Below are 25,048 nucleotides of genomic sequence, written 5' to 3'. Positions count from 1 at the left end.
CCCTGTGGAGAAGGAGCGGGGTTTAGCCTGAGGATCAATAGCAATCAAGAGGGGGGTGTGTGTGTCTGTACGTAGGGGGGTGTGTGTGTAGGGGTGTGTGTCTGTAGGTGTCTGTACGTAGGTGTGTCTGTAGGTGTCTGTACGTAGGGGGGGGTGTGTGTGTAGGGGTGTGTGTGTGTAGGTGTCTGTGTCTCTCTGTGTGTGAAGGGGTGTGTGTCTCTGTGTGTGTGTCTCTGTGTGTGTGCTAATTGGTACCTGAGGACATAAGGGGGGTTGAGACTACATCTTTCACTAGGAGGTTTTATTCAGGGTCAGATGATCTTCCCTGGGGCCCCTATCGGCCTCCTCTTTGTAGTCCACAACAGGAGGACGTGAGGCCTGTTAGTCCACAACAGGAGGACGTGAGGCCAGTTAGTCCACAACAGGAGGACGTGAGGCCAGTCAGTCCACAATAGGAGGGCGTGAGGCCAGTTAGTCCACAAAGGAGGGCGTGAGGCCAGTTAGTCCACAATAGGAGGGCACAGGGCCAGTTAGTCCACAAAGGAGGGCGTGAGGCCAGTTAGCATCTTTTATCGTCTGAAAAGCACTGGGGGGCTGTTGACCACGAGCTAGCTTTAACCATGTTTGTTCACATTTTTGGCTATTTTAAGCTATTAGCTCATAATTAGCGAATGTTCACAGCTGTCTGACTGTAGCTAACTGAGAGGGAGCGACGGTGACGACATCAGCGCACCCGAGACTCGCTTTTCCTCCTCGTTAGAAACAAGAAAAAAGATGCTGGCGCTCAGATGACCAGCCATCTGGAGTCTCAGCCTTCAGAAGGAGCTAGCGTAGCGTGGTGCATTAGCATCAGAAAGAACTGCCTCAACTGGGATCACAGCGTCAGAAAAGAAACAAAAACTACTCAAATTGTGTACATGCGGAAAGTTGAAAAATGCACATAAAACTGATGGCTTTTTTTTTTCCAGTGTCAGGTTAGCATCTGGTTCATTAACATATTTCAAACCAACTCATAAATCTTCTTTGGCCCTTCTCTTAATAAACACACACTAACCTTAACGACCAGTCACCATGTTACCCCCTGTCTGTCTGGCTCTGGGGCTCTTTAAACACAGTCCAACCAGACAGTGGTGTTTGTGTGAAGGAGACCTGGATGAGTTAGGATTAGCCGTCAGAGCATCACTGTGCACCGAACACAGAGCCACACAGTGTCACACACACACACACACACACATCCCACAAAGCATGCATGCACACGCTCACGTAAGACGCAATCTAAACTAAAACTAGCAGCACGTTGACAGTCTCTCTCTCTCCCCCTGCCTCCCTCTCTCTCTCTCCCCCCTCCTCTCTCTCTCTCTCTCTCTCTCTCTCTCTCTCTCTCTCTCTCTCTCTCTCTCTCTCTCTCTCTCTCTCTCTGCAGTGCCTCCCCTGATCGTGGTTCGTCCTCGTGACCAGATCACAGCCCAGGGTCGGACCGTAACCTTCCTCTGCAGCATGAAGGGGAACCCTCCGCCGGCCGTGTTCTGGCAGAGGGAAGGCAGCCAGGTGAGACTAGTTCCTCCTGACGTCCGCAGGATTCCCCCACACTCACGACCACGCACCAGCTGCACAGGATTCAAACCTACACAGATAGGAATGTCTACAACAACTGTGTTGTGTTGAATCAAGAAATCATGGGACGGACGTTTGTTTTCAGGGACAGACGTTTGTTTTCACGTGGCTGGGACAGCTTTTTTTCCGGCCGTTAAATATCATTTTTTAATAGAAAGTGTGTATGTGAGGGAGGGGCTGAAGGGGGGGGGGGTCAGCCCCCCAGCAGCTTCCCTGAGGGGGGGTCTGTGGTTCCTCTGTCACGTTCTTGGCAGCACCAGCGTAGCGCGCTGTCTCTCTGTGGAGCAGGGAGCTGGTGGGAGTCACTGTGTCCTGGACGCACTCTGAACGCTGTGAGGGAGGACAACCGCCCGCCTCTCATCCAGCTCCGCTAAGCGTGTTCCGCTGTGAACACACACTGCAGCGCAAAACACACACACACACAAGCTATGACATTCAGTAGTACACTACACAGAAACACACACTCAGTATGAAAAGAGGGGGACTTGAGTACAGGAGTAGTATTGTTCGTAGTACAGTATAGTGAGAACTAGCACTGTCTCCTACACTACTGAGTGTGTGAAACTACCTGTGTGTGTTTGCTTCCTATCCCCAATATACATCTCTCCTTTTGTAGAAAATCTCATCAGGAGGATATGGGCTCTTTTGGACTGGAGATAAGAGCAAATATTGTGTGTCTGTATACCATTGTGAGGGAGGGAGGGAGGGAGGGAGGGAGGGAGGGAGGGAGGGAGGGAGGGAGGGAGGGAGGGAGGGAGGGAGGGAGGGAGGGAGGGAGGGAGGGAGGGAGGGAGGGAGGGAGGGAGGGAGGGAGGGAGGGAGGGAAAGGGAGAAACAGGAGGGAGAGGGAGAGATAGGAGGGAGAGAGAGAGAAGATAGAGATGCTGAGGGAATCAGAGTGGAGAAAAGGGAGAGGAGGCAGGGAGTGGAGAAGAGAGATAAAGACTGAAAACAAAACCAGAGAAAGCATGAGGGAGTAGGTGGAGAGACACCCACACACACAGGACCCAGAGCAGGAGAGAGAGAGGGAGAGAGAGAGGGAGAGAGAGAGGGAGAGAGAGAGAGAGAGAGAGAGAGAGAGAGAGAGAGAGAGAGGGAGAGGGAGAGAGAGAGGGGGGGAGGGAGAGAGAGAGAGAGAGAGAGAGAGAGAGAGAGAGAGAGAGAGAGAGAGATGGAGGGGGGGGTGGGGGAGGGAGGGAGGGAGGGAGGGAGGGAGGGAGGGAGGGAGGGAGGGAGGGAGGGAGGGAGGGAGGGAGGGAGGGAGGGAGGGAGGGAGGGAGGGAGGGAGGGAGGGAGGGAGGGAGGGAGGGAGGGAAAGAAGCTCTTTGTAACCCTTCCAGCTCAGTTAGATAACAGAGAAAAGCGTCTGGCTGGAAATAGCTGGAGACCCAGAGAGAGAAAGAGCAGTCTCTGGAGATGACAATGATCCCACTCTCTCTCTGTGTCCTCCTTGACACAACTCCCTCCACCTCTTCTCCTTCTCACATCCCCCTTTCCTCCCTCCTCTCCTCCTTCTCTCATCCCCCTCTCCTCCTTCTCTCATTCCCCTCTCATACACTTGTCGTGTCTCCTATCTTGGTCGTTCCTCACACGTGTAGTTTGTATTGTGCTGTGTGATACATAATCTACTGGTCTCCTCACACATGCCCTTAACTCTCCTACAGGACAAAGACAAACAGCAGCACCCTTTAGAAATGAACACACACACACACACAATACAATGAAACAACCTCTCTTTTAATCTGAAAAGCAAGCACACATATCGAAAACAAACACAGACCTAGAACATTGTTCACCGCACACACAATGTTAATATAACAGCTCTAGTTTAGAGAATCCCTCCTCAATCTCCTCTTCAATCCTCTCTCTCTCTCTCTCCCTCTCTCTCTCTCTCTCTCTCCCTCTCTCCCTCTCTCTCTCTCTCTCTCTCTCTCTCCCTCTCTCCCTCTCTACATCTCCTCCTCCACCACATCTCTCCTTTCTCCTTGGTCTGGTCCTCAGAAGGTCTGAACCGACAGCAGGCTTCTACACAATGTGGTCTCAGCGTTTTCCTCAGGAATTTTCAGAAGATTTTTTTTTTTTTTTTCAAACCACAGAAAAAATCTAAACTTACTGTGTTCCAAAACTTTTAATGAGAATCAAAAAAATGTTTTCAATTGACTATTGATGTGTCAAGTTCAAATGCTGTGTCTGGGTATTTATATCTGTATTTTTGGGAAACCCGGCCGTGGCCAGGAAGGACAGAATAGCACTCTTTATCACCCATCATTTGGAAAAAAAGAAAAAACATGGAACTGCCAGAGGAAAAATGTGACGCTTGTTTCTCTTCTAACACTGCTGCAGGGGTCATGTGTCATGCCTCATGCTGAACACTGTTCTGTGTTCTCTCCCAGGTCCTGCTGTTCCCCATCCAGGAACCAGCCCAGCCAGGACGCTTCTCCGTGTCCCTGAGTGGGGAGCTGACCATCAGGGACGTTCGCAGCGAAGACGCCGGATACTACATCTGCCAGGCCATCAGTGTAGCTGGCAGCATCCTCACCAAGGCCCTGCTGGAGGTGGAGAGCGGTGAGACACCTACACTACATCACCCTCTCACCCTCTCACCCTCTCACCCTCTCACCCACTCACCCTCTCACCCACTCACCCACTCACCCTCTCACCCACTCACCCTCTCACCCTCTCACTCTCTCACTCTCTCACCCACTCACCCACTCACCCTCTCACCCACTCACCCACTCACCCTCCCACCAAGGCTCTGCTGGAGGTGGAGAGCGGTGAGACACCTACAGTACATCACCCTCTCACCAGCCTGCCATGTCCTGCTGGGATATCAACTGAGAACATGTTCATGTATCTAAACTAGCTCTGTGCACATACGTTCCTCTGTCCCTGTGTGTGAAGTGGACCAAAGGCATCAGTCAGCTGGAATGCCCTGGAGTTGGCTGATTACCCCCTGGGCTTGTTTATCACCCCCCCCACCCTCATTACACTGCATCTCCACTTCCATATTCACACCAACACTCTCACACTGTTACTTTGTTTTACAATGTTGTTATCAGCAAATTTCATTATGCATTTTTTCACAGCCTGGTAGCTCTGGAGTCCCCTTGCACTTTCCACCTAACTGCTTAAACCCAAATAAATTATAAACTTGTCCGATCCGGCCCAAATTAAAAAAGAACCCCTCCTTCTGTTTCCCCCCCAAATGAGCAAACAGCAGGGAGCTCGCTTGACGTGATTAAAAGGGGCAACTTGTGATGGCGCTATGCAAATAACCTCCCCGCGACATATGCTACCCCCATCACGCCCTGCCCAGTCAGGCGATAAACCGTTGTTTATATGTGCCTGTCGACCATAAAGGGGGCGGTTCTGAAGCTTATCGTTTACAGACAGCCACAAACGGAGCTAGCTGTTGAAGTAACAAATGCTCAATCGAATTCATCACTTCCCGTAGTCGCTGTTCAGGAAGAAAGCTGCTGTTTGGGTAGAAGCTGTCCATCAACGTAACATTTAGCAACCGTGGGTTCCGAGAGCCCTGCGCTGTTTCTGAATGTCCTCCTATCTCTCTCTGTTTCTGTCTGTGATGGAGACGACTGTGAGGACTGAAACACAAGACTCGAAACACAGCGCGGAGGACGTCTGTCTGTGATGGGTACACGTCTGTCTGTGATGGGGACACCTCTGTCTGTGATGGGGACATCTCTGTCTGTGATGGGGACACGTTTGTCTGTGATGGGGACGTCTCTGTCTGTGATGGGGACGTCTCTGTCTGTGAAGGAGACGTCTCTGTCTGTCATGGAAACGTCTGTCTGTGATGGGGACGTCTCTGTCTGTGATGGAGACGTCTCTGTCTGTGATGGAGACGTCTGTCTGTGATGGGGACGTCTCTGTCTGTGATGGGGACGTCTCTGTCTGTGATGGAGACGTCTCTGTCTGTGATGGGGACGCCTCTGTCTGTGCAGGAGACGTCTCTGTCTGTCATGGAAACGTCTGTCTGTGATGGGGACGCTTCTGTCTGTGATGGGGACGTCTCTGTCTGTGATGGAGACGTGTGTCTGTGATGGAGATGTCTCTGTCGCTGCTGAAGGGGACACTGAGGTTTTGAGTCTTGTGTTTCAGTCTAATGGGGTCAAGTTTGGCCTGTAGACTCTCTAGAAACAAGCCAGCTCTGCCGTAGGGATGGTTCTGCTGACTATGAGTCGATACACAAGGCAGGTCACGCTCTTAGTGCACTTAAACACCCCGCAGGGCTGCACCTCCTGTCTGCTGTAGGAGGGCTGTGGTGCCGCTCCACTGGAGAGCCCCTTCAAACACGTCATCTTTCTGTTCAGATCCTACGTCCGTGGTGTAAACTACCGACACAATTTCACAGCTGTTTCTCCATGTTTGAATCAGCCTGGCCTCCTCACGTTTATCTCAGGAGATGCACTTCCTTCTCTCTCTGTCTGTCATAAAATGTTAAGTTCACCTTTCAAAGGGAGAGAGAGAGAGATAAGGGGAGAGAGAGAGGGAGAATGGTAAATGGACAATGTAATAGAGTTGTCTATGATTTATTCATGTTCCCGTCCACGTGGGGGTCAATATAGGACAGAGGTGTTCAGATCTAGTCAAACAAATGATACATTATTCATGGATACCTTGGCTGTGAAGCCGTAACATTTCTGTTCAAAGCAATAAAGAGATAGAGATGTTAAAGATTCCATGACATGCTGTTTTTGGATGCTTTTATATAGGCCTTAGTGATCCCCTAATACTGTATCTGAAGTCTCTTTCCCTAAATTCAGCCTTGGTGCATAATTACAGCCACTACGAGCAGTCCCACAATGAGCTTTCTTCAGGACGTGCCGTTTCTGTGTCTGTAGCTTTAAATGCTATGAGGAAGAAAGAGGCGGGGCTAACTGCCATGCTTCGGTCGTTTGCAAGTCATGATGTCTCGAGGAAAAACCAATATCGCGCCCACATGGTCGTAGCTCATTTTCTCATTGGTGGCCCAAATTCTCTGTGCGGGCAAAGCAGAGAAAGGGGAGGTAACCTTCCCTATTGTGATGTCACAATAGGGGGATTTTCAAAACCGAGCGTTTGAGCTCTCATTTTCTCAAAGGCAGAGAAGAATACCCAGGGCTCGGTTTACACCTATTGAAACCACTGGGGGACCAAAGGCAGGCTAGGGGAACTCATGTTAATGTTAAATAACCTAGAAGTTTTCATGTCATGGGACCTTTAAATACCAAGATGGTCAACCGAGCACTCACCTTCCGGCAGAATAACACACACACGGAAGGATTTTGTGACAAGTTGACGCATTCAGTGCTTCAGTGGAGAGTAAATAAAAAATCTTACACTTAATAAGCCTGTTTTATTATGAGCCAAATGATCAGTAATTGAGACGCAATACAACTCAGACTGCCACACGGGGCTAGACACAGAGATCTATCACATTGATTTCATGTGAAACAGGGCAGCAACAGGGATTTGTAGACCTGCTGAACACTGTGTTTCTTTTACAGCAGAATTATGTTTACATGTCCGGAATAGCTAATTAGCTGTTAGCATATCACACTGATGACGAGATCTCTCTGTAGACAGGAACAATGGTCTGTGTGGTTCTGGTCTCGGCATGCAGAGAGTTAGAGACAGGAGACATGGGCAGCAGCTCAAAACTAAATCACATCTTCATCAACAGGTTTTCAGGTTTAACCTCATTATTATGGATTAAAAAACTGCAAACTGTAAAGTTTGTAATGACTGAAACCATGGAAATGATAAATGTGGTTTTGAACAGGGGATTTTTTCCCCCCTCTCTGCAGCACCCTCAGATCGCGTCCCGCCCATCATCCGACAAGGCCCGGCCAATCAAACTCTGGCTCCGGGATCCACCGGCCAACTGCATTGCCACGTGATGGGCAACCCCCTACCCAGCGTCCAATGGGAGAAGGACGGGCAAAGGATCCTGGGAGATGACGAACGTATCAGCCTGATGGAGAATGGAACCTTCCAGATCACCAACCTCCAGGTACTGCTGGTTACCAACTCATCTTCTCATGGTTTCCAGTAAACCAGCTGGCCTCCCAGTGTGTTAGCTTTACACAGTGAACCCTGCAGAACTTCTCAGAGTACCGCCAACACTCATGCCCACCTCTGCTCTGCTCTCCTCAGAGGGGGCTGACACTGAATCGAGCCTCAGCAGCCCCTCTCGAGTGCTAATGACATTTCATTCAACGTATTGTCATGCCTTGGCATTCATTACCATAGTGACACACTGCGTATTGCAAGTACTTCATCCCATCTAGCCTCCACCTCCTTCAGGTCACGTCTCCATTTGCATGTTTACTTGAACCACAGGTCTCGCATCAGAGACGCCCTTGAGACAACTCAGTGATTTATTCGATATTCATATTTAAAATGTTTACGGTTGGCTCGGGACACCAGTGTTCCAGACCCCGGGCCTCGGTGGTGAAGCGTAATGGAGATGCTAACGAGATGGTGCGGTCATTAGCGGTCGTTAGCGCTACTGTGTGTGGCGCTAATGAAATCCAGTTGTAGCCAGAACCCTCTGTGAGCCTGGGCAGCACCTGGGGTCGTTGTGGCGTTTGGCTAGCTCGGCAGATGACGTATTAATTGATTTTAGGTGCGCCAGTGATTAATGACCTGTGTGGATTTAATTAAATCTCTGCTGCGGTGCCGAGGGGGAGAGAGCGGGGGAAGATGCTGCAGAGAGACGAGGGACAGAAAGAGAAAGAGAAGGACCCAGGGAAGAACTGAAGCCTTTTGGAAGCATTCAATTCAACTACAACTAATTATTTTATTGGGACTTATCAGGCTTCAGTGCCTCTTTAAACAGAAATGAACATGGTACCCTTGTAGCCACAAATCCACTTATATTTTAGTGATGTCTTAGCAGACACTTTGAACCGATGCATCCAACATTCAGGGGGGATTTGAACCTGCAACCTCACGACTCACAGTCAAATTGCTCTAGTCTTTTGACATACCTATTTAGTGGAACTATAGGCCCTCAAACAGGAAGTTGTGAGGTGCAGAGGAAAACAGACAGGAAGTTGTGAGGTGCAGAGGAAAACAGACAGGAAGTTGTGAGGTGCAGAGGAAAACAGACAGGAAGTTGTGAGGTGCAGAGGAAAACAGACAGGAAGTTGTGAGGTGCAGAGGGCTGCTGGGACAGATGGCCCGTTTGTTCTGCCCTACCCTGGGACTGTAGAGGAGCCTTTATCCTGGGACCCCTGCCAGACACACACACACACACAGACCCTGGGGAGAGATGAAGGGAGCAAGGACAGTTGGAGAAGGAAGATTGAAGACATTCAACATGGCTCAGTGCCAAAGTGCAGGGTATGAAGGGAAGGATTGAAGAGGGAGACAACTGGAGAGAGAGAGATATATTAGGAGGAGGAGGGGGCACAGGTTGTGGTTCTGGAGTTTATACGTGTTTATCAGTCAGCTGAGTGGAGAGAAAATAACACAAGAACTAGGGTTCATACACACACACACGCAGGGCGCGACCACATGAACATTAGGAGAGGCGTCAGCAGAGGGATGCAGGACAGAGGGAGAGGGTAGTTAGGACAACGACAGACTAAACAGGAAGTAGGAGAAAGGAAACCCCCCCTCTTCCCAGAATGCAGTTCAAACACAGATCCTCCAGGGGCCTCCTTTGTCCCCTCGGCCACGTTAACGACCTGTCCGTCGCAGCGCTCTGGCCTGTCAGCCTTGATTAATAGTCAGGTGCCCCGCCCCTTTACCCCTCTGAGCATGTCTGTTCTGCAGACCTCTTCAGTTCCTCATCGACCAATCAGCTGCCACTCCCGGCGACCTTCTCCATTGGCTTTACCTGGAGGGCCGCTGGGGGTCGTCCTGTAAACAGGAAATGAGGGAGGAAGAGTGACGTAGTCACCTCTGCTGTGTCTGTGCTCCGTGTGACAGACAGGCCCCCTCTGTTGCTGCTGGCTGAGGAGGAGGGGCTTCTAGCGGCCTCAGCATCATCACATCTCTCGTCTTTACTGACTGCATCATCACATCTCTCGTCTTTACTGACTGCTGTGTGCATATGCATAATGGATGAGCTGAGCTTTTAAGTGAAAGCAGTGGGTTCCTCCACACCTTTGATCCTTGGGCTGGCAGTCTGTGGGCAGGAGGGAACTAACCATGCTGGGAGACACTGCAGGGAGAGAGAGAGGAGAGAGAGGGAGAGGGTAAGGGGGAGAGAGACAGACAGAGAGAGAGAGAGAGAGAGAGAGAGACAGAGAGAAGTGTGTACTGTACTGTATTGTACCCTGCTCTGCTTTACTGTACTCGGTCATTTCATAAACAGGCTACCGTCTCCTACAGCACATTTCCGTGTGAAAAGGAGACATTACAAATACAATGAGCTTGGGAGAAATGTTTAGCTATGTTTATGTTTACTTCATGTGTATTTAAAAGAAGAAGAACAAATTCCTTCCAGCCATGTGTAGGTATTCATGCCTCGCACAGCTTGGCAGCGATGCTGACGCTTCTGTGTGTTGTTGCCAGGAAACAGACTCTGGACTGTACACCTGCCTGGCCTCCAGTTCCAGCGGAGAGTCCAGCTGGAGCGGCGCGCTCACCGTCAGAGGTAAGCATGCCGTTAACGTGGTCCCTGTGGGCCACGACAACCCTTCACATCATGCTGACATGCATTCGCTACAGACTTAGCTTTTAGGATTAGCTACGGATTTAGCGTTAGCGACAGAATTCGCTTTAGCGAGTTGGGCAAAGCCATGGCCTCGCTACCAAGGCGAGAGTGGTCATGGTAGAATGCTGCATTGTCAATGTGAGCATGCCTGGGGTTTAACGCGTGAAGAGAAGAGGGTAGATTCGTGGTTACTTTCTGAAACAGAGCTATAAATACATAACAAATTAAACATACCAAATGAAGGTAGCTTATATAAAAATATCATGAACGCCTTGATTTTGGTGACTTAATAACCGTCCATTCTTGCTCCGCTTTTCTCTGCAGAGAGTACGGGCGCGTCGGTCGCCCCGGCCAGCGAGCCGTTCCAGCTGCCGGGCCCGCCCCACAAGCCGGTGGTCACGGACGTGACTAAGAACAGCGTGACGCTCACCTGGCAGCCCAACGCACACGAGGGCGGAGCCGCCGTCACCTCCTACATCATCGAGGCCTTCAGGTGAGCTGGGGGACATGGAAAACATCTTCCTCCCTCCTTGCCTCTTTACTCCGCCCCCCTCCCCTCCTCCCTCCCCTCTTCCCCCCCTCTTCTTTCTAGGGGGGGGGGGGGCACATCATGTCTCTCCCCTCCCTACATGTGCTCTCTAACCCGGTCCCCCTGGGCTGCAGTTACACCGGTGCAGAGTGGCCCAAATTGATTCTTGATAGAGTTGCTGTGGGCAGAATGGGCTGTTTACAATAACAGATCCTTACCCGGGGGGTTTTGGGTCATTCTGAAGACGAGGGGGAGCTGGGAGAGAGGCCAGGACCAGACGAGAGGGGTGTGTGTGTGTGTGTGTGTGTGTACGCTCCCTGTCTGAGCCTCAGCTCCCAGCTCACGTACAGAGTGACCTTGTCTTGATGTTGGTGTGCAGGCCAGGCTGTTTACGAGCGGCTCATCCTGTTAGCGCCCAGGGCTAACGGCGCAGCGCGGCCGTAAAGTCTCCTGTCTGCTGCACAGTGAGAGGCAATAACCCCCCCTGGGGAGGGGCCGGGTGCTGGGGGCAGACAGCTAAGGCCTTGCACTACTAAAAGATGGGCTGAGAGGCAGGGAAACAGTGTGTGTGTGTTTGAGGGTCTGCAACGACTGAAAGAAAGACGATTTAATCACTCCTGCTATTCTTTTGGCAGCCAGGCCTTTGTGTGATTTATAATACTATTTGTCAGGGGAATAAACAAACATAATTTGCTAATGATTTCTTGGTGCTTGCCTAGTCAGAACAAGCCAATTTAGACGATTCCAGACACAGAAAAATGAAACATTTGCTTAGTTTGTTATTTTCAAACAACTTTGTTTACACGACGTGGTCCGATGCATCCTGGGTAAAAACAAGAGCTCTAAATAGCTTTTGTCATTAAAACCAAATCTGTCAGACACTCGAGAACTGCAGTGAATCAAAGAAGTTGTGGGAGCATCGCTGAACTCAGAGGATATAGACTGAGGCACAGAAGACCAGACTAAACAAACCCAGAATCTGTTGTTCCAACAAAACATCTTTTTATCTGGCAGCAACAGTGACTCTCACCAACTATCCCAAACTGTTGAAACAGACTTCTGGGCGTGATGTGAATCACCCAATAGAATCAATGAGGTATGTGGTGTTGTCTCCCTCCAGCCAATCAGCAGGCAGCACGTGGCAGACGGTGGGGGAGCAGGTGAAGCAGGAGAAACACACCGTCATCGGGCTGTTCCCCAACACCGTGTACCTGTTCATCGTCAGGGCGGTCAACGCATATGGGCTGAGCGACCCCAGCCCCATCTCTGAACCCGTCCGCACACAAGGTCAGGATCCTGCAGCGCACGTCCTGCAGCGCACGTCCTGCAGCACACGTTCTGCAGCAGGAGGTTGGAAGGCTGCAGAGAGTTTGGAGATGGTTTAGTGGTCTGAAGTGGGCCATGTGAATCCTTGTGGAACTGAAAAGGTGTTTTTACAATCAGGGCTTTCTCATGGCTTAGTGTGGGCTTAGCACAGCCCTGTGAAGGGGTCATATTCCATCAGATCCAAACTCAACAACTGCAAACTCTCTGTCCTCTTCTGCACTGCGGCCCATAAGCTGTCCTCAGGGAGATGTAAGCTGTCAGTATACACGTATGTGTAGTGGTTGTCTGCTAACAGTAAGGCTGTGTGTGTAGATGTGAGCCCCACAGGGCAGGGTGTGGACCACAGGCAGGTGCAGAGAGACCTGGGGGAAGTGGCTGTCCAGCTGCTGGAGCCTGTGATGCTGACGCCTGCTAGTGTGCACGTCACCTGGACGGTGAGGATCTGGAACGCTGCCTCCGCACCCTCTCAGCTGGACTCCTCGTCCTGTTTTTACTCACCCCCCTCTCCCCCTCCCCCCCCCCCCCCCCCAGGTGGACCGCCCGTCTCAGTACCTACAGGGGTACCGGCTGCTGTACCGGGCGGGGGGCGGGGCTTGGCAGCTCCAGGACGTCAAGTCTCCGTCGGAGCGCAGTGCTGTCATCTCCGACCTGCTGAGGGGGACTGAGTACCACATCAAGATACGGCCGTACTTCGACGAGTTCCAGGGCAAGGACAGCAGACTGCTGCTGCTCCGCACCCCGGAGGAAGGTAGGAGGGCTGGGGCTGCGGCTGGGACTGCGGCTGGGGCTGCGGCTGGGACTGGGGCTGGGGGGGTGAGGGCTGGAGAATTTGGAGGAAGTATGGCTATTTATAGCGAACCTCTTGGTTTTAGATATGGGGTCAGGGCTTTTAGGAGCTTGAATGTGCGGGCTGATTGCTGGCTGTCTTCAGAAACCTCCAGATATTCAGCTGCCTGGTAATCAGGTCTACAAGCTCTTAGCGCTCAGATTGTGGAGGACTCACACCTCCTCACACCCTCCACTCACGATGGGATCACAAGTCATCAGAATCTGTAAGTCGTCCTGTTGAGGGACGGTGCTGTAGCAGCCAGGATCTCTAACTCCTCCTCCTCCTGCTGCAGTCCCCAGCGCCCCTCCCAGAGCCGTCACCGTGGCAACCGTCAAGATCAGCAACGTGTCAAGCATCAGCGTGTCGTGGGAACCTCCGCTGACGACCTCACAGGAGGGAGCCGTCCTGGAGTACAGGGTGAGACAGGACCCGGGGGGAGAGACAGGCTGACAGGGGGGAGAGACAGGCTGTGAGGGGGGAGAGACAGGCTGTCAGGGGGAGAGACATGCTGTCAGGGGGGAGACAGGCTGTCAGGGGGAGAGACAGGCTGTGAGGGGGAGAGACAGGCTGTGAGGGGGAGAGACAGGCTGTGAGGGGGAGAGACAGGCTGTGAGGGGGAGAGACAGGCTGTCAGGGGGAGAGACAGGCTGTCAGGGGGGAGACAGGCTGTGAGGGGGAGAGACAGGCTGTCAGGGGGAGAGACAGGCTGTGAGGGAGAGACAGGCTGTGAGGGGGAGAGACAGGCTGTGAGGGGGGAGAGACACGCTGTCAGGGGGAGAGACAGGCTGTCAGGGGGAGAGACAGGCTGTGAGGGGGGAGAGACAGGCTGTGAGGGGGAGAGACAGGCTGTCAGGGGGGAGAGACAGGCTGTGAGGGGGAGAGACAGGCTGTGAGGGGGAGAGACAGGCTGTCAGGGGGAGAGACAGGCTGTCAGGGGGAGAGACAGGCTGTGAGGGGGAGAGACAGGCTGTGAGGGGGAGAGACAGGCTGTGAGGGGGGAGAGACAGGCTGTGAGGGGGAGAGACAGGCTGTGAGGGGGAGAGACAGGCTGTCAGGGGGAGAGACAGGCTGTGAGGGGGAGAGACAGGCTGTGAGGGGGGGAGACAGGCTGTGAGGGGGGGAGAGACAGGCTGTGAGGGGGGGAGACAGGCTGTGAGGGGGGGAGAGACAGGCTGTCAGGGGGAGAGACAGGCTGTGAGGGGGAGAGACAGGCTGTGAGGGGGAGAGACAGGCTGTCAGGGGGAGAGACAGGCTGTGAGGGGGAGAGACAGGCTGTGAGGGGGAGAGACAGGCTGTCAGGGGGAGAGACAGGCTGTGAGGGGGAGAGACAGGCTGTGAGGGGGAGAGACAGGCTGTCAGGGGGAGAGACAGGCTGTGAGGGGGGAGAGACAGGCTGTCAGGGGGAGAGACAGGCTGTGAGGGGGGAGAGACAGGCTGTCAGGGGGAGAGACAGGCTGTGAGGGGGGGAGACAAAGCAGCCAGTGTTATCTACCTGAGATCCTCCAGCCCTCCTCTCACCTGGTACTGTCCCACAGGTGTGGTGTGTGGGCGTCGCCAGCGACAACCAGACCCGTTACCACATCAACCGTACGGTGGAGGGCAGCGTGGCGTCCACGGTGCTGCAGGGCCTGCTGCCAGGGGTGCTGTACCAGGTGGAGGTGGCAGCTGTCACCAGCGCTGGCATGGGCACACACAGCCCGGCAGTCTCCGTCCTCATCAGTAAGTCTCCACGGCGACCAGGTAGCTGAATAATTAACACCTCAGCAAAGATGAGGAGGGATTGGATCTGTTTCTGCTAAGTTACATTCCAGTTTTGATATGAACCTTTACATTTAAAACTGCAAAGTCAAATATTTGAACGTAGTTAAAACGATTGTTCTACCTTCGCCTTCTACCTTTTTTTAACAGTTTTCATCTCTCCCCCTCTTCCCCCCCTCCCCCCCCTCCCCCCCCCCCCCCTCCTCCTCCCTCTTCCCCCCCCCCCCCTCCTCCTCCCCAGAGCTCCCAGCGGAGCAGCCCCAGGCGTCTGGGGAAGAGGAGGGGGGAGGAGGGGGAGATGAGAGTGTGAGTCTCTCTGAGCAGATCACAGATGTGGTGAAGCAACCTGCGTTCATTGCGGGGATCGGGGAGCGTGCTGGGCCATCCTGATGGGCTTCAGCGTGTGGATCTACTGCCGCCGTAAGAAGAGGAAAGAGCTCAGTCACTACACCGCCTCCTTCAATTACACCCCTGCAGGTACACAACCACACCACTACACCGCCTCCTTCAATTACACCCCTGCAGGTACACAACCACACCACTACACCACCTTCAATTACACCCCTGCAGGTACACAACCACACCACTACACCACCTTCAATTACACCCTTGCAGGTACACAACCACACCACTACACCGCCTCCTTCAATTACACCCCTGCAGGTACACAACCACACCACTACACCACCTTCAATTACACCCCTGCAGGTACACAACCACACCACTACACCACCTTCAATTACACCCCTGCAGGTACACAACCACACCACTACACCACCTTCAATTACACCCCTGCAGGTACACAACCACACCACTACACCACCTTCAATTACACCCTTGCAGGTACACAACTATACACAAATATTTGGGGTTTTCAATTTTTTTAATAATTTTCACTTTTCCTAGTTGGTTTTCCACATGTAGAGACATCCGGACTCAATGGAAGGTAAAGAAAGTCATAGTAGTAGAGGTTATGGAAATATAAAATATCAATATTATTTAAAACTGTTTTGTTCTGGAGTCTCGTTGACGTGTGTGTGTGTGTGTGTGGTCAGGCCGGGCGTGTTGGGCGGCTCCATGGGGAACTACCCCTGGCTGGCCGACTCCTGGCCCACCACCAACCTGGTGCATTCTGGGAAAGAGACCAGCTGCTGCACGGCCAAGCACGAGACGGCAGAGAGATACTACAACGGTAAGTCCTGTCTGGGGTCACGACCCCTCTGCTCCTGGGGTCACGACCCCTCTGCTCCTGGGGTCTGGTCCTGCTCTGGTGCCCAGGAGGGGCTGCCACCTGACTGAGACGATCACAAAGTTTGACAAACTATTTATTTTTTTAAAGGTGGTAAAACTAATCCAGAACTAATAACCATCTGTTCCCTGTCGTCCCTTGAACCCTAAACTGTGTCCATCCAGAGGTGGGCATCTCGAACTACCTGAGCCAGACTGAGAGGTTCAGTACGGGGGAGTCTGCAGAGGGCCCTATCTACAGCACCATCGACCCCACCAGCTTCACCTGCCCCTACTCCCCTCACACCACCCCCTACGCCAGCACCCCTGTCCTGCCCCCCACCCCCCAGGCCCCCCACAGCCCCGACCAGGAGGGGGGCCACTGGGCCAGCCAGCCGGGACCCTCAGGGGCCCAGTACGCCCTGCCGGAGCGATGCCGACCAGAGAGCGGTAACGACCTGAAACGGCAACTTAACAATAACGACTTGTTGATTTAGGGTTCTGCTTATATCTCAGTGGAAATGAGATTTCTCAATTTCAGTCAAGGAATGGTCTGTGTTTACCAGACACATCACAAAGTAACTACATCTCAGATACCAGGCATAGTGAACAAAGATGTATACTACAGACTGAAGTCATGAAGTATCAGTAAACAGGAGTAGGAGTCTCCTCAGGAGGTGTGTAAGGCTTGGTTGTGTTTCCTGGACAGCAGGCAGGGCCAAGCAGAAGACTCTGGGTCTGGCTGTGAAGACGCCCTCTCTGAGCTGGGCTGAAGCTCCACTGCCCTCCCCAGAGGAGGGCCCTGACCCTAACCTGCAGGAGGAGGAGGACATGGAGCTGGGGTGAGGACGCTCTCTCACACACACGCTCTCTCACACACACGCTCTCTCACACACACGCTCTCTCACACACATACACGTTCTCTCTCTCTCACACACACGCTCTCACACACATACAGGCTCTCTCACACACATGCTCTCTCACACACACGCTCTCTCACACACACGCTCTCTCTCTCTCACACACACGCTCTCTCTCTCACACACACGCTCTCTCTCTCACACACACGCTCTCTCTCTCACACACGCTCTCTCTCACACACATGCTCTCTCTCACACACACGCTCTCTCTCTCACACGCTCTCTCACACACACGCTCTCTCTCACACACACGCTCTCTCTCACACACACGCTCTCTCTCTCACACGCTCTCTCACACACACGCTCTCTCTCTCACACACACGCTCTCTCTCTCACACACACGCTCTCTCTCTCACACACGCTCTCTCTCACACACACGCTCTCTCTCACACACACGCTCTCTCTCTCACACGCTCTCTCACACACACGCTCTCTCTCTCACACACACGCTCTCTCTCTCACACACACGCTCTCTCTCTCACACGCTCTCTCACACACACGCTCTCTCTCTCTCTCACACGCTCTCTCACACACATGCTCTCTCTCTCACACACGCTCTCTCTCACACACACGCTCTCTCTCACACACATGCTCTCTCTCTCACACATATTCTGACCCTAACACCCACTGAGAATCACACAAGCACAGCATCCCCTGTGTGCCTCCAAGGCCAATCCAGCATTCAGTCTAATTGGTGGGCGAGTGTTGAGTTATATCTCTGTAACTGTGTCCACTCTGTGTGGGAGGGTGCACTGAAGCTGCCACATTAAGAGCCAATGTGCCTCCAACCATCTCTGACAACTTAATTACGCCAGCACAGCAACACAGTTAGCCACTGGAACGCTTTCTCCAATCTTGTTCCCTCGGTGCCCTCTGCGCTAACACAATTAGCCTCGGTTAGCTTCTCATGTTCTCCCATCCTGGCCCCAGAGCTGGATCCTGGCCTCCCCAGCCCCCTCACGTACGCCCCCCCGCCCCCTGCCCCCTCACGTACGCCCCCTGCCCCCCCGCCCCTGCTCACAACCTCCAGCACACGCCAGCGCGGGCGGAGTTCGGAGATGAGGGAGATAAGTGAGTTAACCTTTGAGTCAACCCAGGGGCTACCTGAGGGGAGAGTTATGAGGTTAGCTTGCAGGCTTGAGAGTCAACTACATGGACACACACACAAACACACAAACACAGATGCTTTCAATTCCCTCAGTCTATCACACACACACCACACACTCACCCACCTTTGACTGTAAAATGAATAAACAGCTCAACTCATCCTGGAGAGTCAGAGTTCCAGTGAGGCCTCTTCAGGACAGGGTTAGCCCCCTCGTCAGTTTACTAACCAACCAATCGCTTTCCCTCCTCCACCCTGCCCCCTCACCCTCTCCTTCCCCCTGCCCCCCCTCTCCTCCCCCCTGCCCCCCTCTCCTCCCCCCTGCCCCCCCTCTCCTCCCCCCTGCCCCCCTCTCCTCCCCCCTGCCCCCCTCTCCTCCCCCCTGCCCCCCTCTCCTCCACCCTGCCCCCCTCTCCTCCCCCCTGCCCCCCTCTCCTCCACCCTGCCCCCCTCTCCTCCCCCCTGCCCCCCTCTCCTCCCCCCTGCCCCCCCTCTCCTCCCCCCTGCCCCCCTCTCCTCCCCCCTGCCCCCCTCTCCTCCCCCCTGCCCCCCCTCTCCTCCCCCCTGCCCCCCCTCTCCTCCCCCCTGCCCCCCTCTCCTCCCCCCTGCCCCCCTCTCCTCCCCCCTGCCCCCCAGGTCTGATGAGGGGGAGTGGTGCCCCCCCCTCCCTGAGAGAACCTACCTGCTGGAAGGCTGTGAGGACTCCTCTCTCCCCAGGGGGGCCCCCTCATCCCCCGCCCCCTCCTACAGCCTCCAGTCCACTGCCTCGCTCACGCCTTCCCCCCGCGACGAGCCCCACCTCCCTCACGACCCCCCCCAGGAACCCCCCCACCTCTCCAGGTCAATTTCGCATCATGAAAGGATGAATTCATTCATTCAGAACACCTCAAAAGTGTTTGATTGATTTTGGTTTTGATGATTGATTTCAGTCTCAGTTTTTTCCCCTAAGCAACAGGATGTGGTGTAACCAGGATGTTGTTTATCCAGGAGGTTGCCGTGTGGCCCAGTTGCCGTGCCGCGGGCCCCCAGCCCCCCCCTCTCCCAGTCCCACCCCGACCTCTCCACCTCGGACACGCCCCCTCGTCATGGCTCCGCCCACCGCAGGGACCTCAGCCAGGGGGCAACGCTGAGCACAGACAACATCAGCTGTACAGGTCTGACCCTCACACACACACACACACACACACCCTCACACACTCACACACTCAGAAAACATCAGCTCCACAACGCCAGCTGATAATAACGTTTGTGGTTCCCTGCTCTCCAGGTCGAGCACGAGCCCTCCCAGAAGACACCACACACACTCCGCCCGGACAGAAAGCTCGCGTGAAAAAGAAGGCTTCCAAGAGTGGCAGTTACAGGAGGGATTTACAAGGAGGTAAGAGAGAGTGTGTGTGTGTGTCTGTGTGTGTGTGCTGGATTAGTTATGTAAACTAGCAGTACAGAGAATGTCGAACCTGAATGTACTGATTCAGCAGCAGTAAATGTAGCAGTCAGTCAGCATGTGTAGTTTCATGATTCATGCGTGAACTTGAATCATCTTTGGACTGACATCTTTCCTGTCCCCCCTTCCCCCCCAGACCTCCCGCCCCCCCCAGAGCCCCCCCCTGAGGCCCAGGTAGGGGGAGCCGGGGGCCCCCTGGCCTCCCTGGAGAGGAGAGAACACAGCCTCCTCAGGAAGGGACTGAGAGACCAGGATGGTGAGGACAACACACACACACACACACACATCTATCTATCCTTGTGGGGACTCCGAATTCAGTCCCATTAAAAAATCCAGTTTTCCCTAACCCCAACCTTAAACCTAACTCTAGCTCCAACCCTTTAATCTGGTTGCACACTGCAACCTCTTGTTCTGTGACAAATGCTTAAACCACTGAGCTGCCTGGCAGTTTCTAACCCGTGTGTCTCCTCAGAGGAGGAGCTGTGTGGGAGGGCCACCCAGGGGGGCCGGGGCCCCGCCTCCAGCTGCTCCAACACAGGAAGCTGCTCGTCCAAGGGCTCCAGCGGCTCCCGGGGGCCCAGGAGACGAACCCAGGTGAGGGGGGGGTGAGGGGGGGGTGAGGGGGGGTGAGGGGGGGGTGAGGGGGGGTGAGGGGGGGGGGGGGCAGGAGACGAACCCAGGTGAGGGGGGAGGGGGGGTGAGGGGGGGTGAGGGGGGGGGGGGGGGTGGGGGGGGGGGGGGGGGGTGAGGGGGGGGGGCAGGAGACGAACCCAGGTGAGGGGGAGGGGGGGTGAGGGGGGGGGGGGGGACTTTTTCCATACCCAGAACACGCTAGTATCATACATGCAGATATCAATCATGTTGGAGACGAGGGAAATGCTGACAGGAGGAAAATGACTCGACCTGTCATGTGCATGTGGAGGTTTGATTTAGAAATATAATGTGTACTTCATACCTCCCTCTCCATAAAACCCACATGCAAGCCCTCATCTACACACACACAAACACCTACACACACACACACCTACACTCTCACACGCACACGCCTCCACATTCACACACACGAGTGCACCCAAGCACGCAGCAGTCGATGCACTTTGGCGTACGTGAATTCAAACACACAAACAGATGCACTCCATTTAGCCACTCAGAGCTCTCCTCACAGCCGGACGGCTTGTCTGCCTCACAGGCGGCCTCTCTCCTGCCTCTGTAGGGCTCAGAGGAGAGCTGCTCTCTGTGGGAGCCCTGCCTCTGTCTGCCTCACAGGCGGCCTCTCTCCTGCCTCTGTTTGAAGTGGGCTCACACACAAGCTCACTGCAGCAGTGAAAAGGCCTTTCTAAGTTGGAGCCAACTGTGTGGTGTGCTCCTCACCCCGCAGCGCTCCCACAGCTCCACACACTGACTCTGTTCAGCGTCCACCTACAGGATGAGAACTACTGTGGCATTTAGTCTGATAAACGCTTTAGCTGTTTGTGAATGCTGCTGTCACACAGTTATATCGTAAAGAGAAATAGGGTGGCATGGATTGATCAGGACTGGGAGGTATGGACTCTGGTCTTGATGTCATGAGTCATTTCCACTCAACGGCCGAATCTTTGTCGCTTTCTTCACAGGACATGAGATAAGGGGAGACAAAAGATGTTTTGTAGAAACAAACACCTTCGCCACTTGATTCTTCTTCAATGCCTGTCGCTCTGCCGCTGAAGCTAGAAGAGGAGAGATTTTCAGGGGGAATATTTACCTGCAGCAAGCGAAGCGGCAAGCCTTTCTCTTCTTTTTGATATTATTGCGATTATTTATGACTCATGCCAAACCTCGTGTGTACACATCCATCTCTGTGTTGTTTCTACGTGGGTTCTGCATACAAGGAAAGAAAAGTATATTGTATTTATAAAAGGAAAAAAACACAAAACAAACAAATGTAAAAAGTGTCTATTACTACAAAAACATTTCATGTCTTGAATGTGCCAACTTCATAATTATTATTTTTTGTAGAAAATGTAAACCTTGCACTCTCGTGTTGTTATGGCGAGCAACAGAAAACATGAAGCACAATGTGTGTGTGTGTGTGTGTGTAAGGAACCATACATGGGTCTGCTCCCCTCTGGTCCTGAAACACTTATTTACTGATTTCCCTGTTTTTGTACGAAAGCTTGTTGTGAACCGACGGACAGATGTTGTAAAAGATTGTAACCCTGTCTCCTCCTGAAGGGTTTTTGCTGCGATGAACTTGCGTACTGTATTCAGTTCAAAAAACCAAAATGACGTGTTCTGTGGACTAACTTTTTGGTAGTCTTGTTGTTTTGTACAAATCAATAAAATACATTTGTTGAAATACAAACAGACATTTTTGTAGCCATTGTAGTTCTCTGTAGCCAAACTGACTTTGTTTCAGAGGTAATCCCAGGAAGACGGCGACTTTCTTTGAACTTTTAACTTGAAAAGATCTGCACGTTTGACCTTTCTAACAAACTTGGAGTTGAAACGTTCCTTCAAGCATGGCAGCGCTTCTCACCAGGTGAACTTAAAAGATCCTGATGTCGTGTTCTCTTCTTTGACTCATTTTTTCTGTCGGCGCTGCAGACTGTTCACAGCTTGTTCCACATGGCTGGCCCTGCACAGACAGCCATGAAATTGCCCGTGTGGGGGCCCTTTGCCCAAAGCTCTGAGAGCAAAAGAAATATTGAAATAAAAAAACAATCTTTCTCTCTGTCCACCTGAGACACACACTAACCCTGGGGTGACACACACTCACACACACAAACTAAATATAGATAAACACAGAGTATCTGTCCTTAACACACACACTCTCAGTCATGATGACGCCCTCCTCCTCCTCCCATCATGACATGACCAGGTGTCATTCTGATTCAGATGAGATTTACTCTTGACGTAAACATTCACGTCTTTAGACAAGAACAATCAGAGCAACCAACTTCTGTTTAGCTTGGATTGTCTCTAACTCACATTAAACTGTTTTCGTCTTTGACAAATCAGCCTTTTAATATCTTTTCCTCAGCCAACATCATGACTCTTTGTCTAAAAGAACTCTTTAACTTGTATGTCAGTTATTGCAAGCGTGCAGTAGCTGAACGATGTAAAAAGTGCATCATGAGACATGATTCAGGCAGTATTCTCTGGTTGTATAAAGTACGCTCTGTGGTTACACTTGCATAGTGAAGCTGGACTATGTTCACTTTACACCACATCACAGGCGTTAAAGGACAATGCTGTATGTATAATAATATAAACTTTGTAGAGTCCAGCATTTAATGTCGTCGCAACGTCAATCCATCTAATTTGAATCATCTCCCCCACACCCTCAAGCCCCCTGCCGCTCCTGCCCCCCCTGCCTGGCCCTCTTTACCCCATAAATCACAGAGCTCATTTATTAGGCCAGTGTCAGGACCGAACCGCCCACAAGGGCAGGAGAGAGAGAGGAGAGAGAGAGGACGTCCTGAGGAGAAAAGAAAAGAAGCAGGAGAGAAATGGAGGGGGGAGGGGGGAGGAGGGTGACAGAGGGGAGGGATATTAAGACCCCCTGTCCCATTCCAAACTGCCACACTCCAATTTCCATGTTAATTGCTCCGTGGCGGAGAGAGATGGATGCGTGTGTGCCGTCCCAGACGGGCTGTGAAGCTGCTCCTGGCTCTGGGAGAGCCGGCCGCAGCCTGCTGCCCAGCTCAGCTCAGAGGAGGAGGAACAGCACATGAGGACCTGCACACCTGAACTGCACCTAAAAAGCGACTCTGATAGAGGCTTTGTCACTGTGTCATACAAAACAGACAGGCTGGTGTAGAACAAAGACCTCCACCCACATTGTTGTCAAAGGAGGGGTAGGGTTAGGGGAGCAGAAGATTCAGATATCAGAGAGACACACACAGAGAGAGACAGAGACACAGACAGAGACACAGACAGAGACACAGACAGAGACACAGAGAGAGACACAGAGAGAGACACAGACAGAGACACAGACAGAGACACAGACAGAGACACAGACAGAGACACAGACAGAGACACAGAGAGAGACACAGAGAGAGAGAGAGAGAGAGAGAGAGAGAGAGAGAGAGAGAGAGAGAGAGAGAGAGAGACACACAGAGAGACAGAGAGAGACACAGAGACACAGAGAGAGAGACACACACACAGAGAGACAGAGAGAGACACACACAGAGAGACAGACCAGGGAGACTTCTGTGTCCCTGCTCAGCTGTGGGTCAACAGAGGGCTGACTCCCAGGGGCCCAGGCTGTCATCACGCACCCAGGGGTCTGGGGCAGGGGTGTGTGTGTGTCCGTGTGTGTGTGTGTGTCCGTGTGTGTGTGTGTGTGTGTGTGTGTGTGTGTGTGTGTAAGAGAAAATGATGAAGGTCAGTGTGTAGGCAGCGTCTTAACTGTGTGTGGAAGAGTGTTGAGGGGAGTTAGCGAATGCTCGCTGACCAACAGGGCAGCAGGGTAAGGACTTCCCACGTAGGACAAATTGATTTCCACCTAAATAAACGATTGCCACTTTTGACATGTGAGCTGCCAGCAATTTTCACAGTTGAAATATTGCTGCTGACCAGACCGTGTATGTGTATGTGTGTGTGTGTGTGTGTGTGTGTGTGTATGTGTGTGTGTGTGTGTGTGTGTGTGAATATGTGTGTGTGTGTTGGGACACAGGGCATCTGTGGAGAATCTGTGCTGTCCAGATAGATACATCCTCTCCACTATCAATGGAGTTCCTTTGTGTTCTGGATGAGTGGGGTGTGCACATCAATGTATTTGAGTGCTTATGTGTGCGTGTGTGTGTGTGTGTGTGTGTGTGTGAGAGCCTATGTGTGTATAGAGAGCTTATGGGTGTGTGTGTGTGTGAGAGAGAGAGCTTATATGTATGTGTGTGTGTGTGTGTGTGTGAGAGAGAGAGAGAGAGAGAGAGAGAGAGAGAGAGAGAGCTTATGTGTGTGTGTACACAACACAAGACAGTGGCTGGTTTGGTGGCTTGTGGAGACCAGCATATGGTCACTGAGACGAAGCCAGAAGAAGAATAATCCCTTTGGTCCTCCAGTCTAGAACACACACACAGACACAGACAGACAGACACACACACACACACACAGACTTGTTCAATATTGTTTGGATTTGTTTGAGGTCAGGATGTAATAACTTCAGCGGGGGGAGAAGTGCCCTTTCACCAGCGGGGAAGTGAGGTCCAGACCACAGAACTGAAGGGGGGTTGGAGAAATGGTAGGTTATGTAGTTTATTCAGAGATTATCATTTATTTTAAGCTCTTTTAAATCAACATTTTTATTATCTTCTTTCCTGTTTTCTTGTTCATCCTATTAATGTATCGTGACTTTTCTCTCTCGTCAGAAATCTGAGGCTCTTGATGAAACGGTAAGGATTTCTCTTGGTCTCTGAGTGGTTTTGAGAGAGAGTGTTGTGTTGTGTTCTAGGAGAGGATGGCAGAAGCTCTTAGTCCTCCTGAGAGGGTTAAACTCTGATCGCAAACAACAAGCAAACATTTACAACATGTCAGGTTCCAACAACATTCTACCACACACAATACAAAAAAAATAACTCAAAATATTGTAATTTGGAATGAACCTTCTGTAAACATCAAACACATGCAACATATCTGACTTGTTTGATT

General features: G+C 52.3%; 1 protein-coding gene across 1 annotated transcript in view; it reads left to right on the top strand.

The window, feature by feature from the left end:
* robo3 (roundabout, axon guidance receptor, homolog 3 (Drosophila)) overlaps positions 1–21,761 on the top strand; it is a 57,191-nt gene extending 35,430 nt beyond the window's left edge. The window contains 22 exon segments of the mRNA XM_084683881.1: positions 1,424–1,548; positions 4,008–4,179; positions 7,422–7,627; positions 10,141–10,222; positions 10,607–10,775; positions 11,932–12,098; positions 12,450–12,571; positions 12,669–12,885; positions 13,259–13,383; positions 14,502–14,706; positions 14,966–15,091; positions 15,094–15,201; positions 15,631–15,670; positions 15,780–15,916; positions 16,138–16,401; positions 16,661–16,793; positions 18,613–18,816; positions 18,964–19,130; positions 19,244–19,354; positions 19,557–19,676; positions 19,893–20,014; positions 21,034–21,761. Of these exon segments, the coding sequence (XP_084540007.1) occupies positions 1,424–1,548; positions 4,008–4,179; positions 7,422–7,627; positions 10,141–10,222; positions 10,607–10,775; positions 11,932–12,098; positions 12,450–12,571; positions 12,669–12,885; positions 13,259–13,383; positions 14,502–14,706; positions 14,966–15,091; positions 15,094–15,201; positions 15,631–15,670; positions 15,780–15,916; positions 16,138–16,401; positions 16,661–16,793; positions 18,613–18,816; positions 18,964–19,130; positions 19,244–19,354; positions 19,557–19,676; positions 19,893–20,014; positions 21,034–21,045 (3,134 nt within the window). The 3' untranslated portion in view covers positions 21,046–21,761.
* Positions 21,762–25,048: the final 3,287 nt, after the last annotated feature.

Source organism: Hypomesus nipponensis, chromosome 20 (genome assembly GCF_054491055.1).
Source record: "Hypomesus nipponensis isolate SF chromosome 20, ASM5449105v1, whole genome shotgun sequence".
In the NCBI taxonomy this organism is placed as follows: domain Eukaryota; kingdom Metazoa; phylum Chordata; class Actinopteri; order Osmeriformes; family Osmeridae; genus Hypomesus; species Hypomesus nipponensis.
The sequence above is the reverse complement of the archived record's forward strand: the minus strand, read 5'-3'. Positions and strand labels throughout refer to the sequence as shown.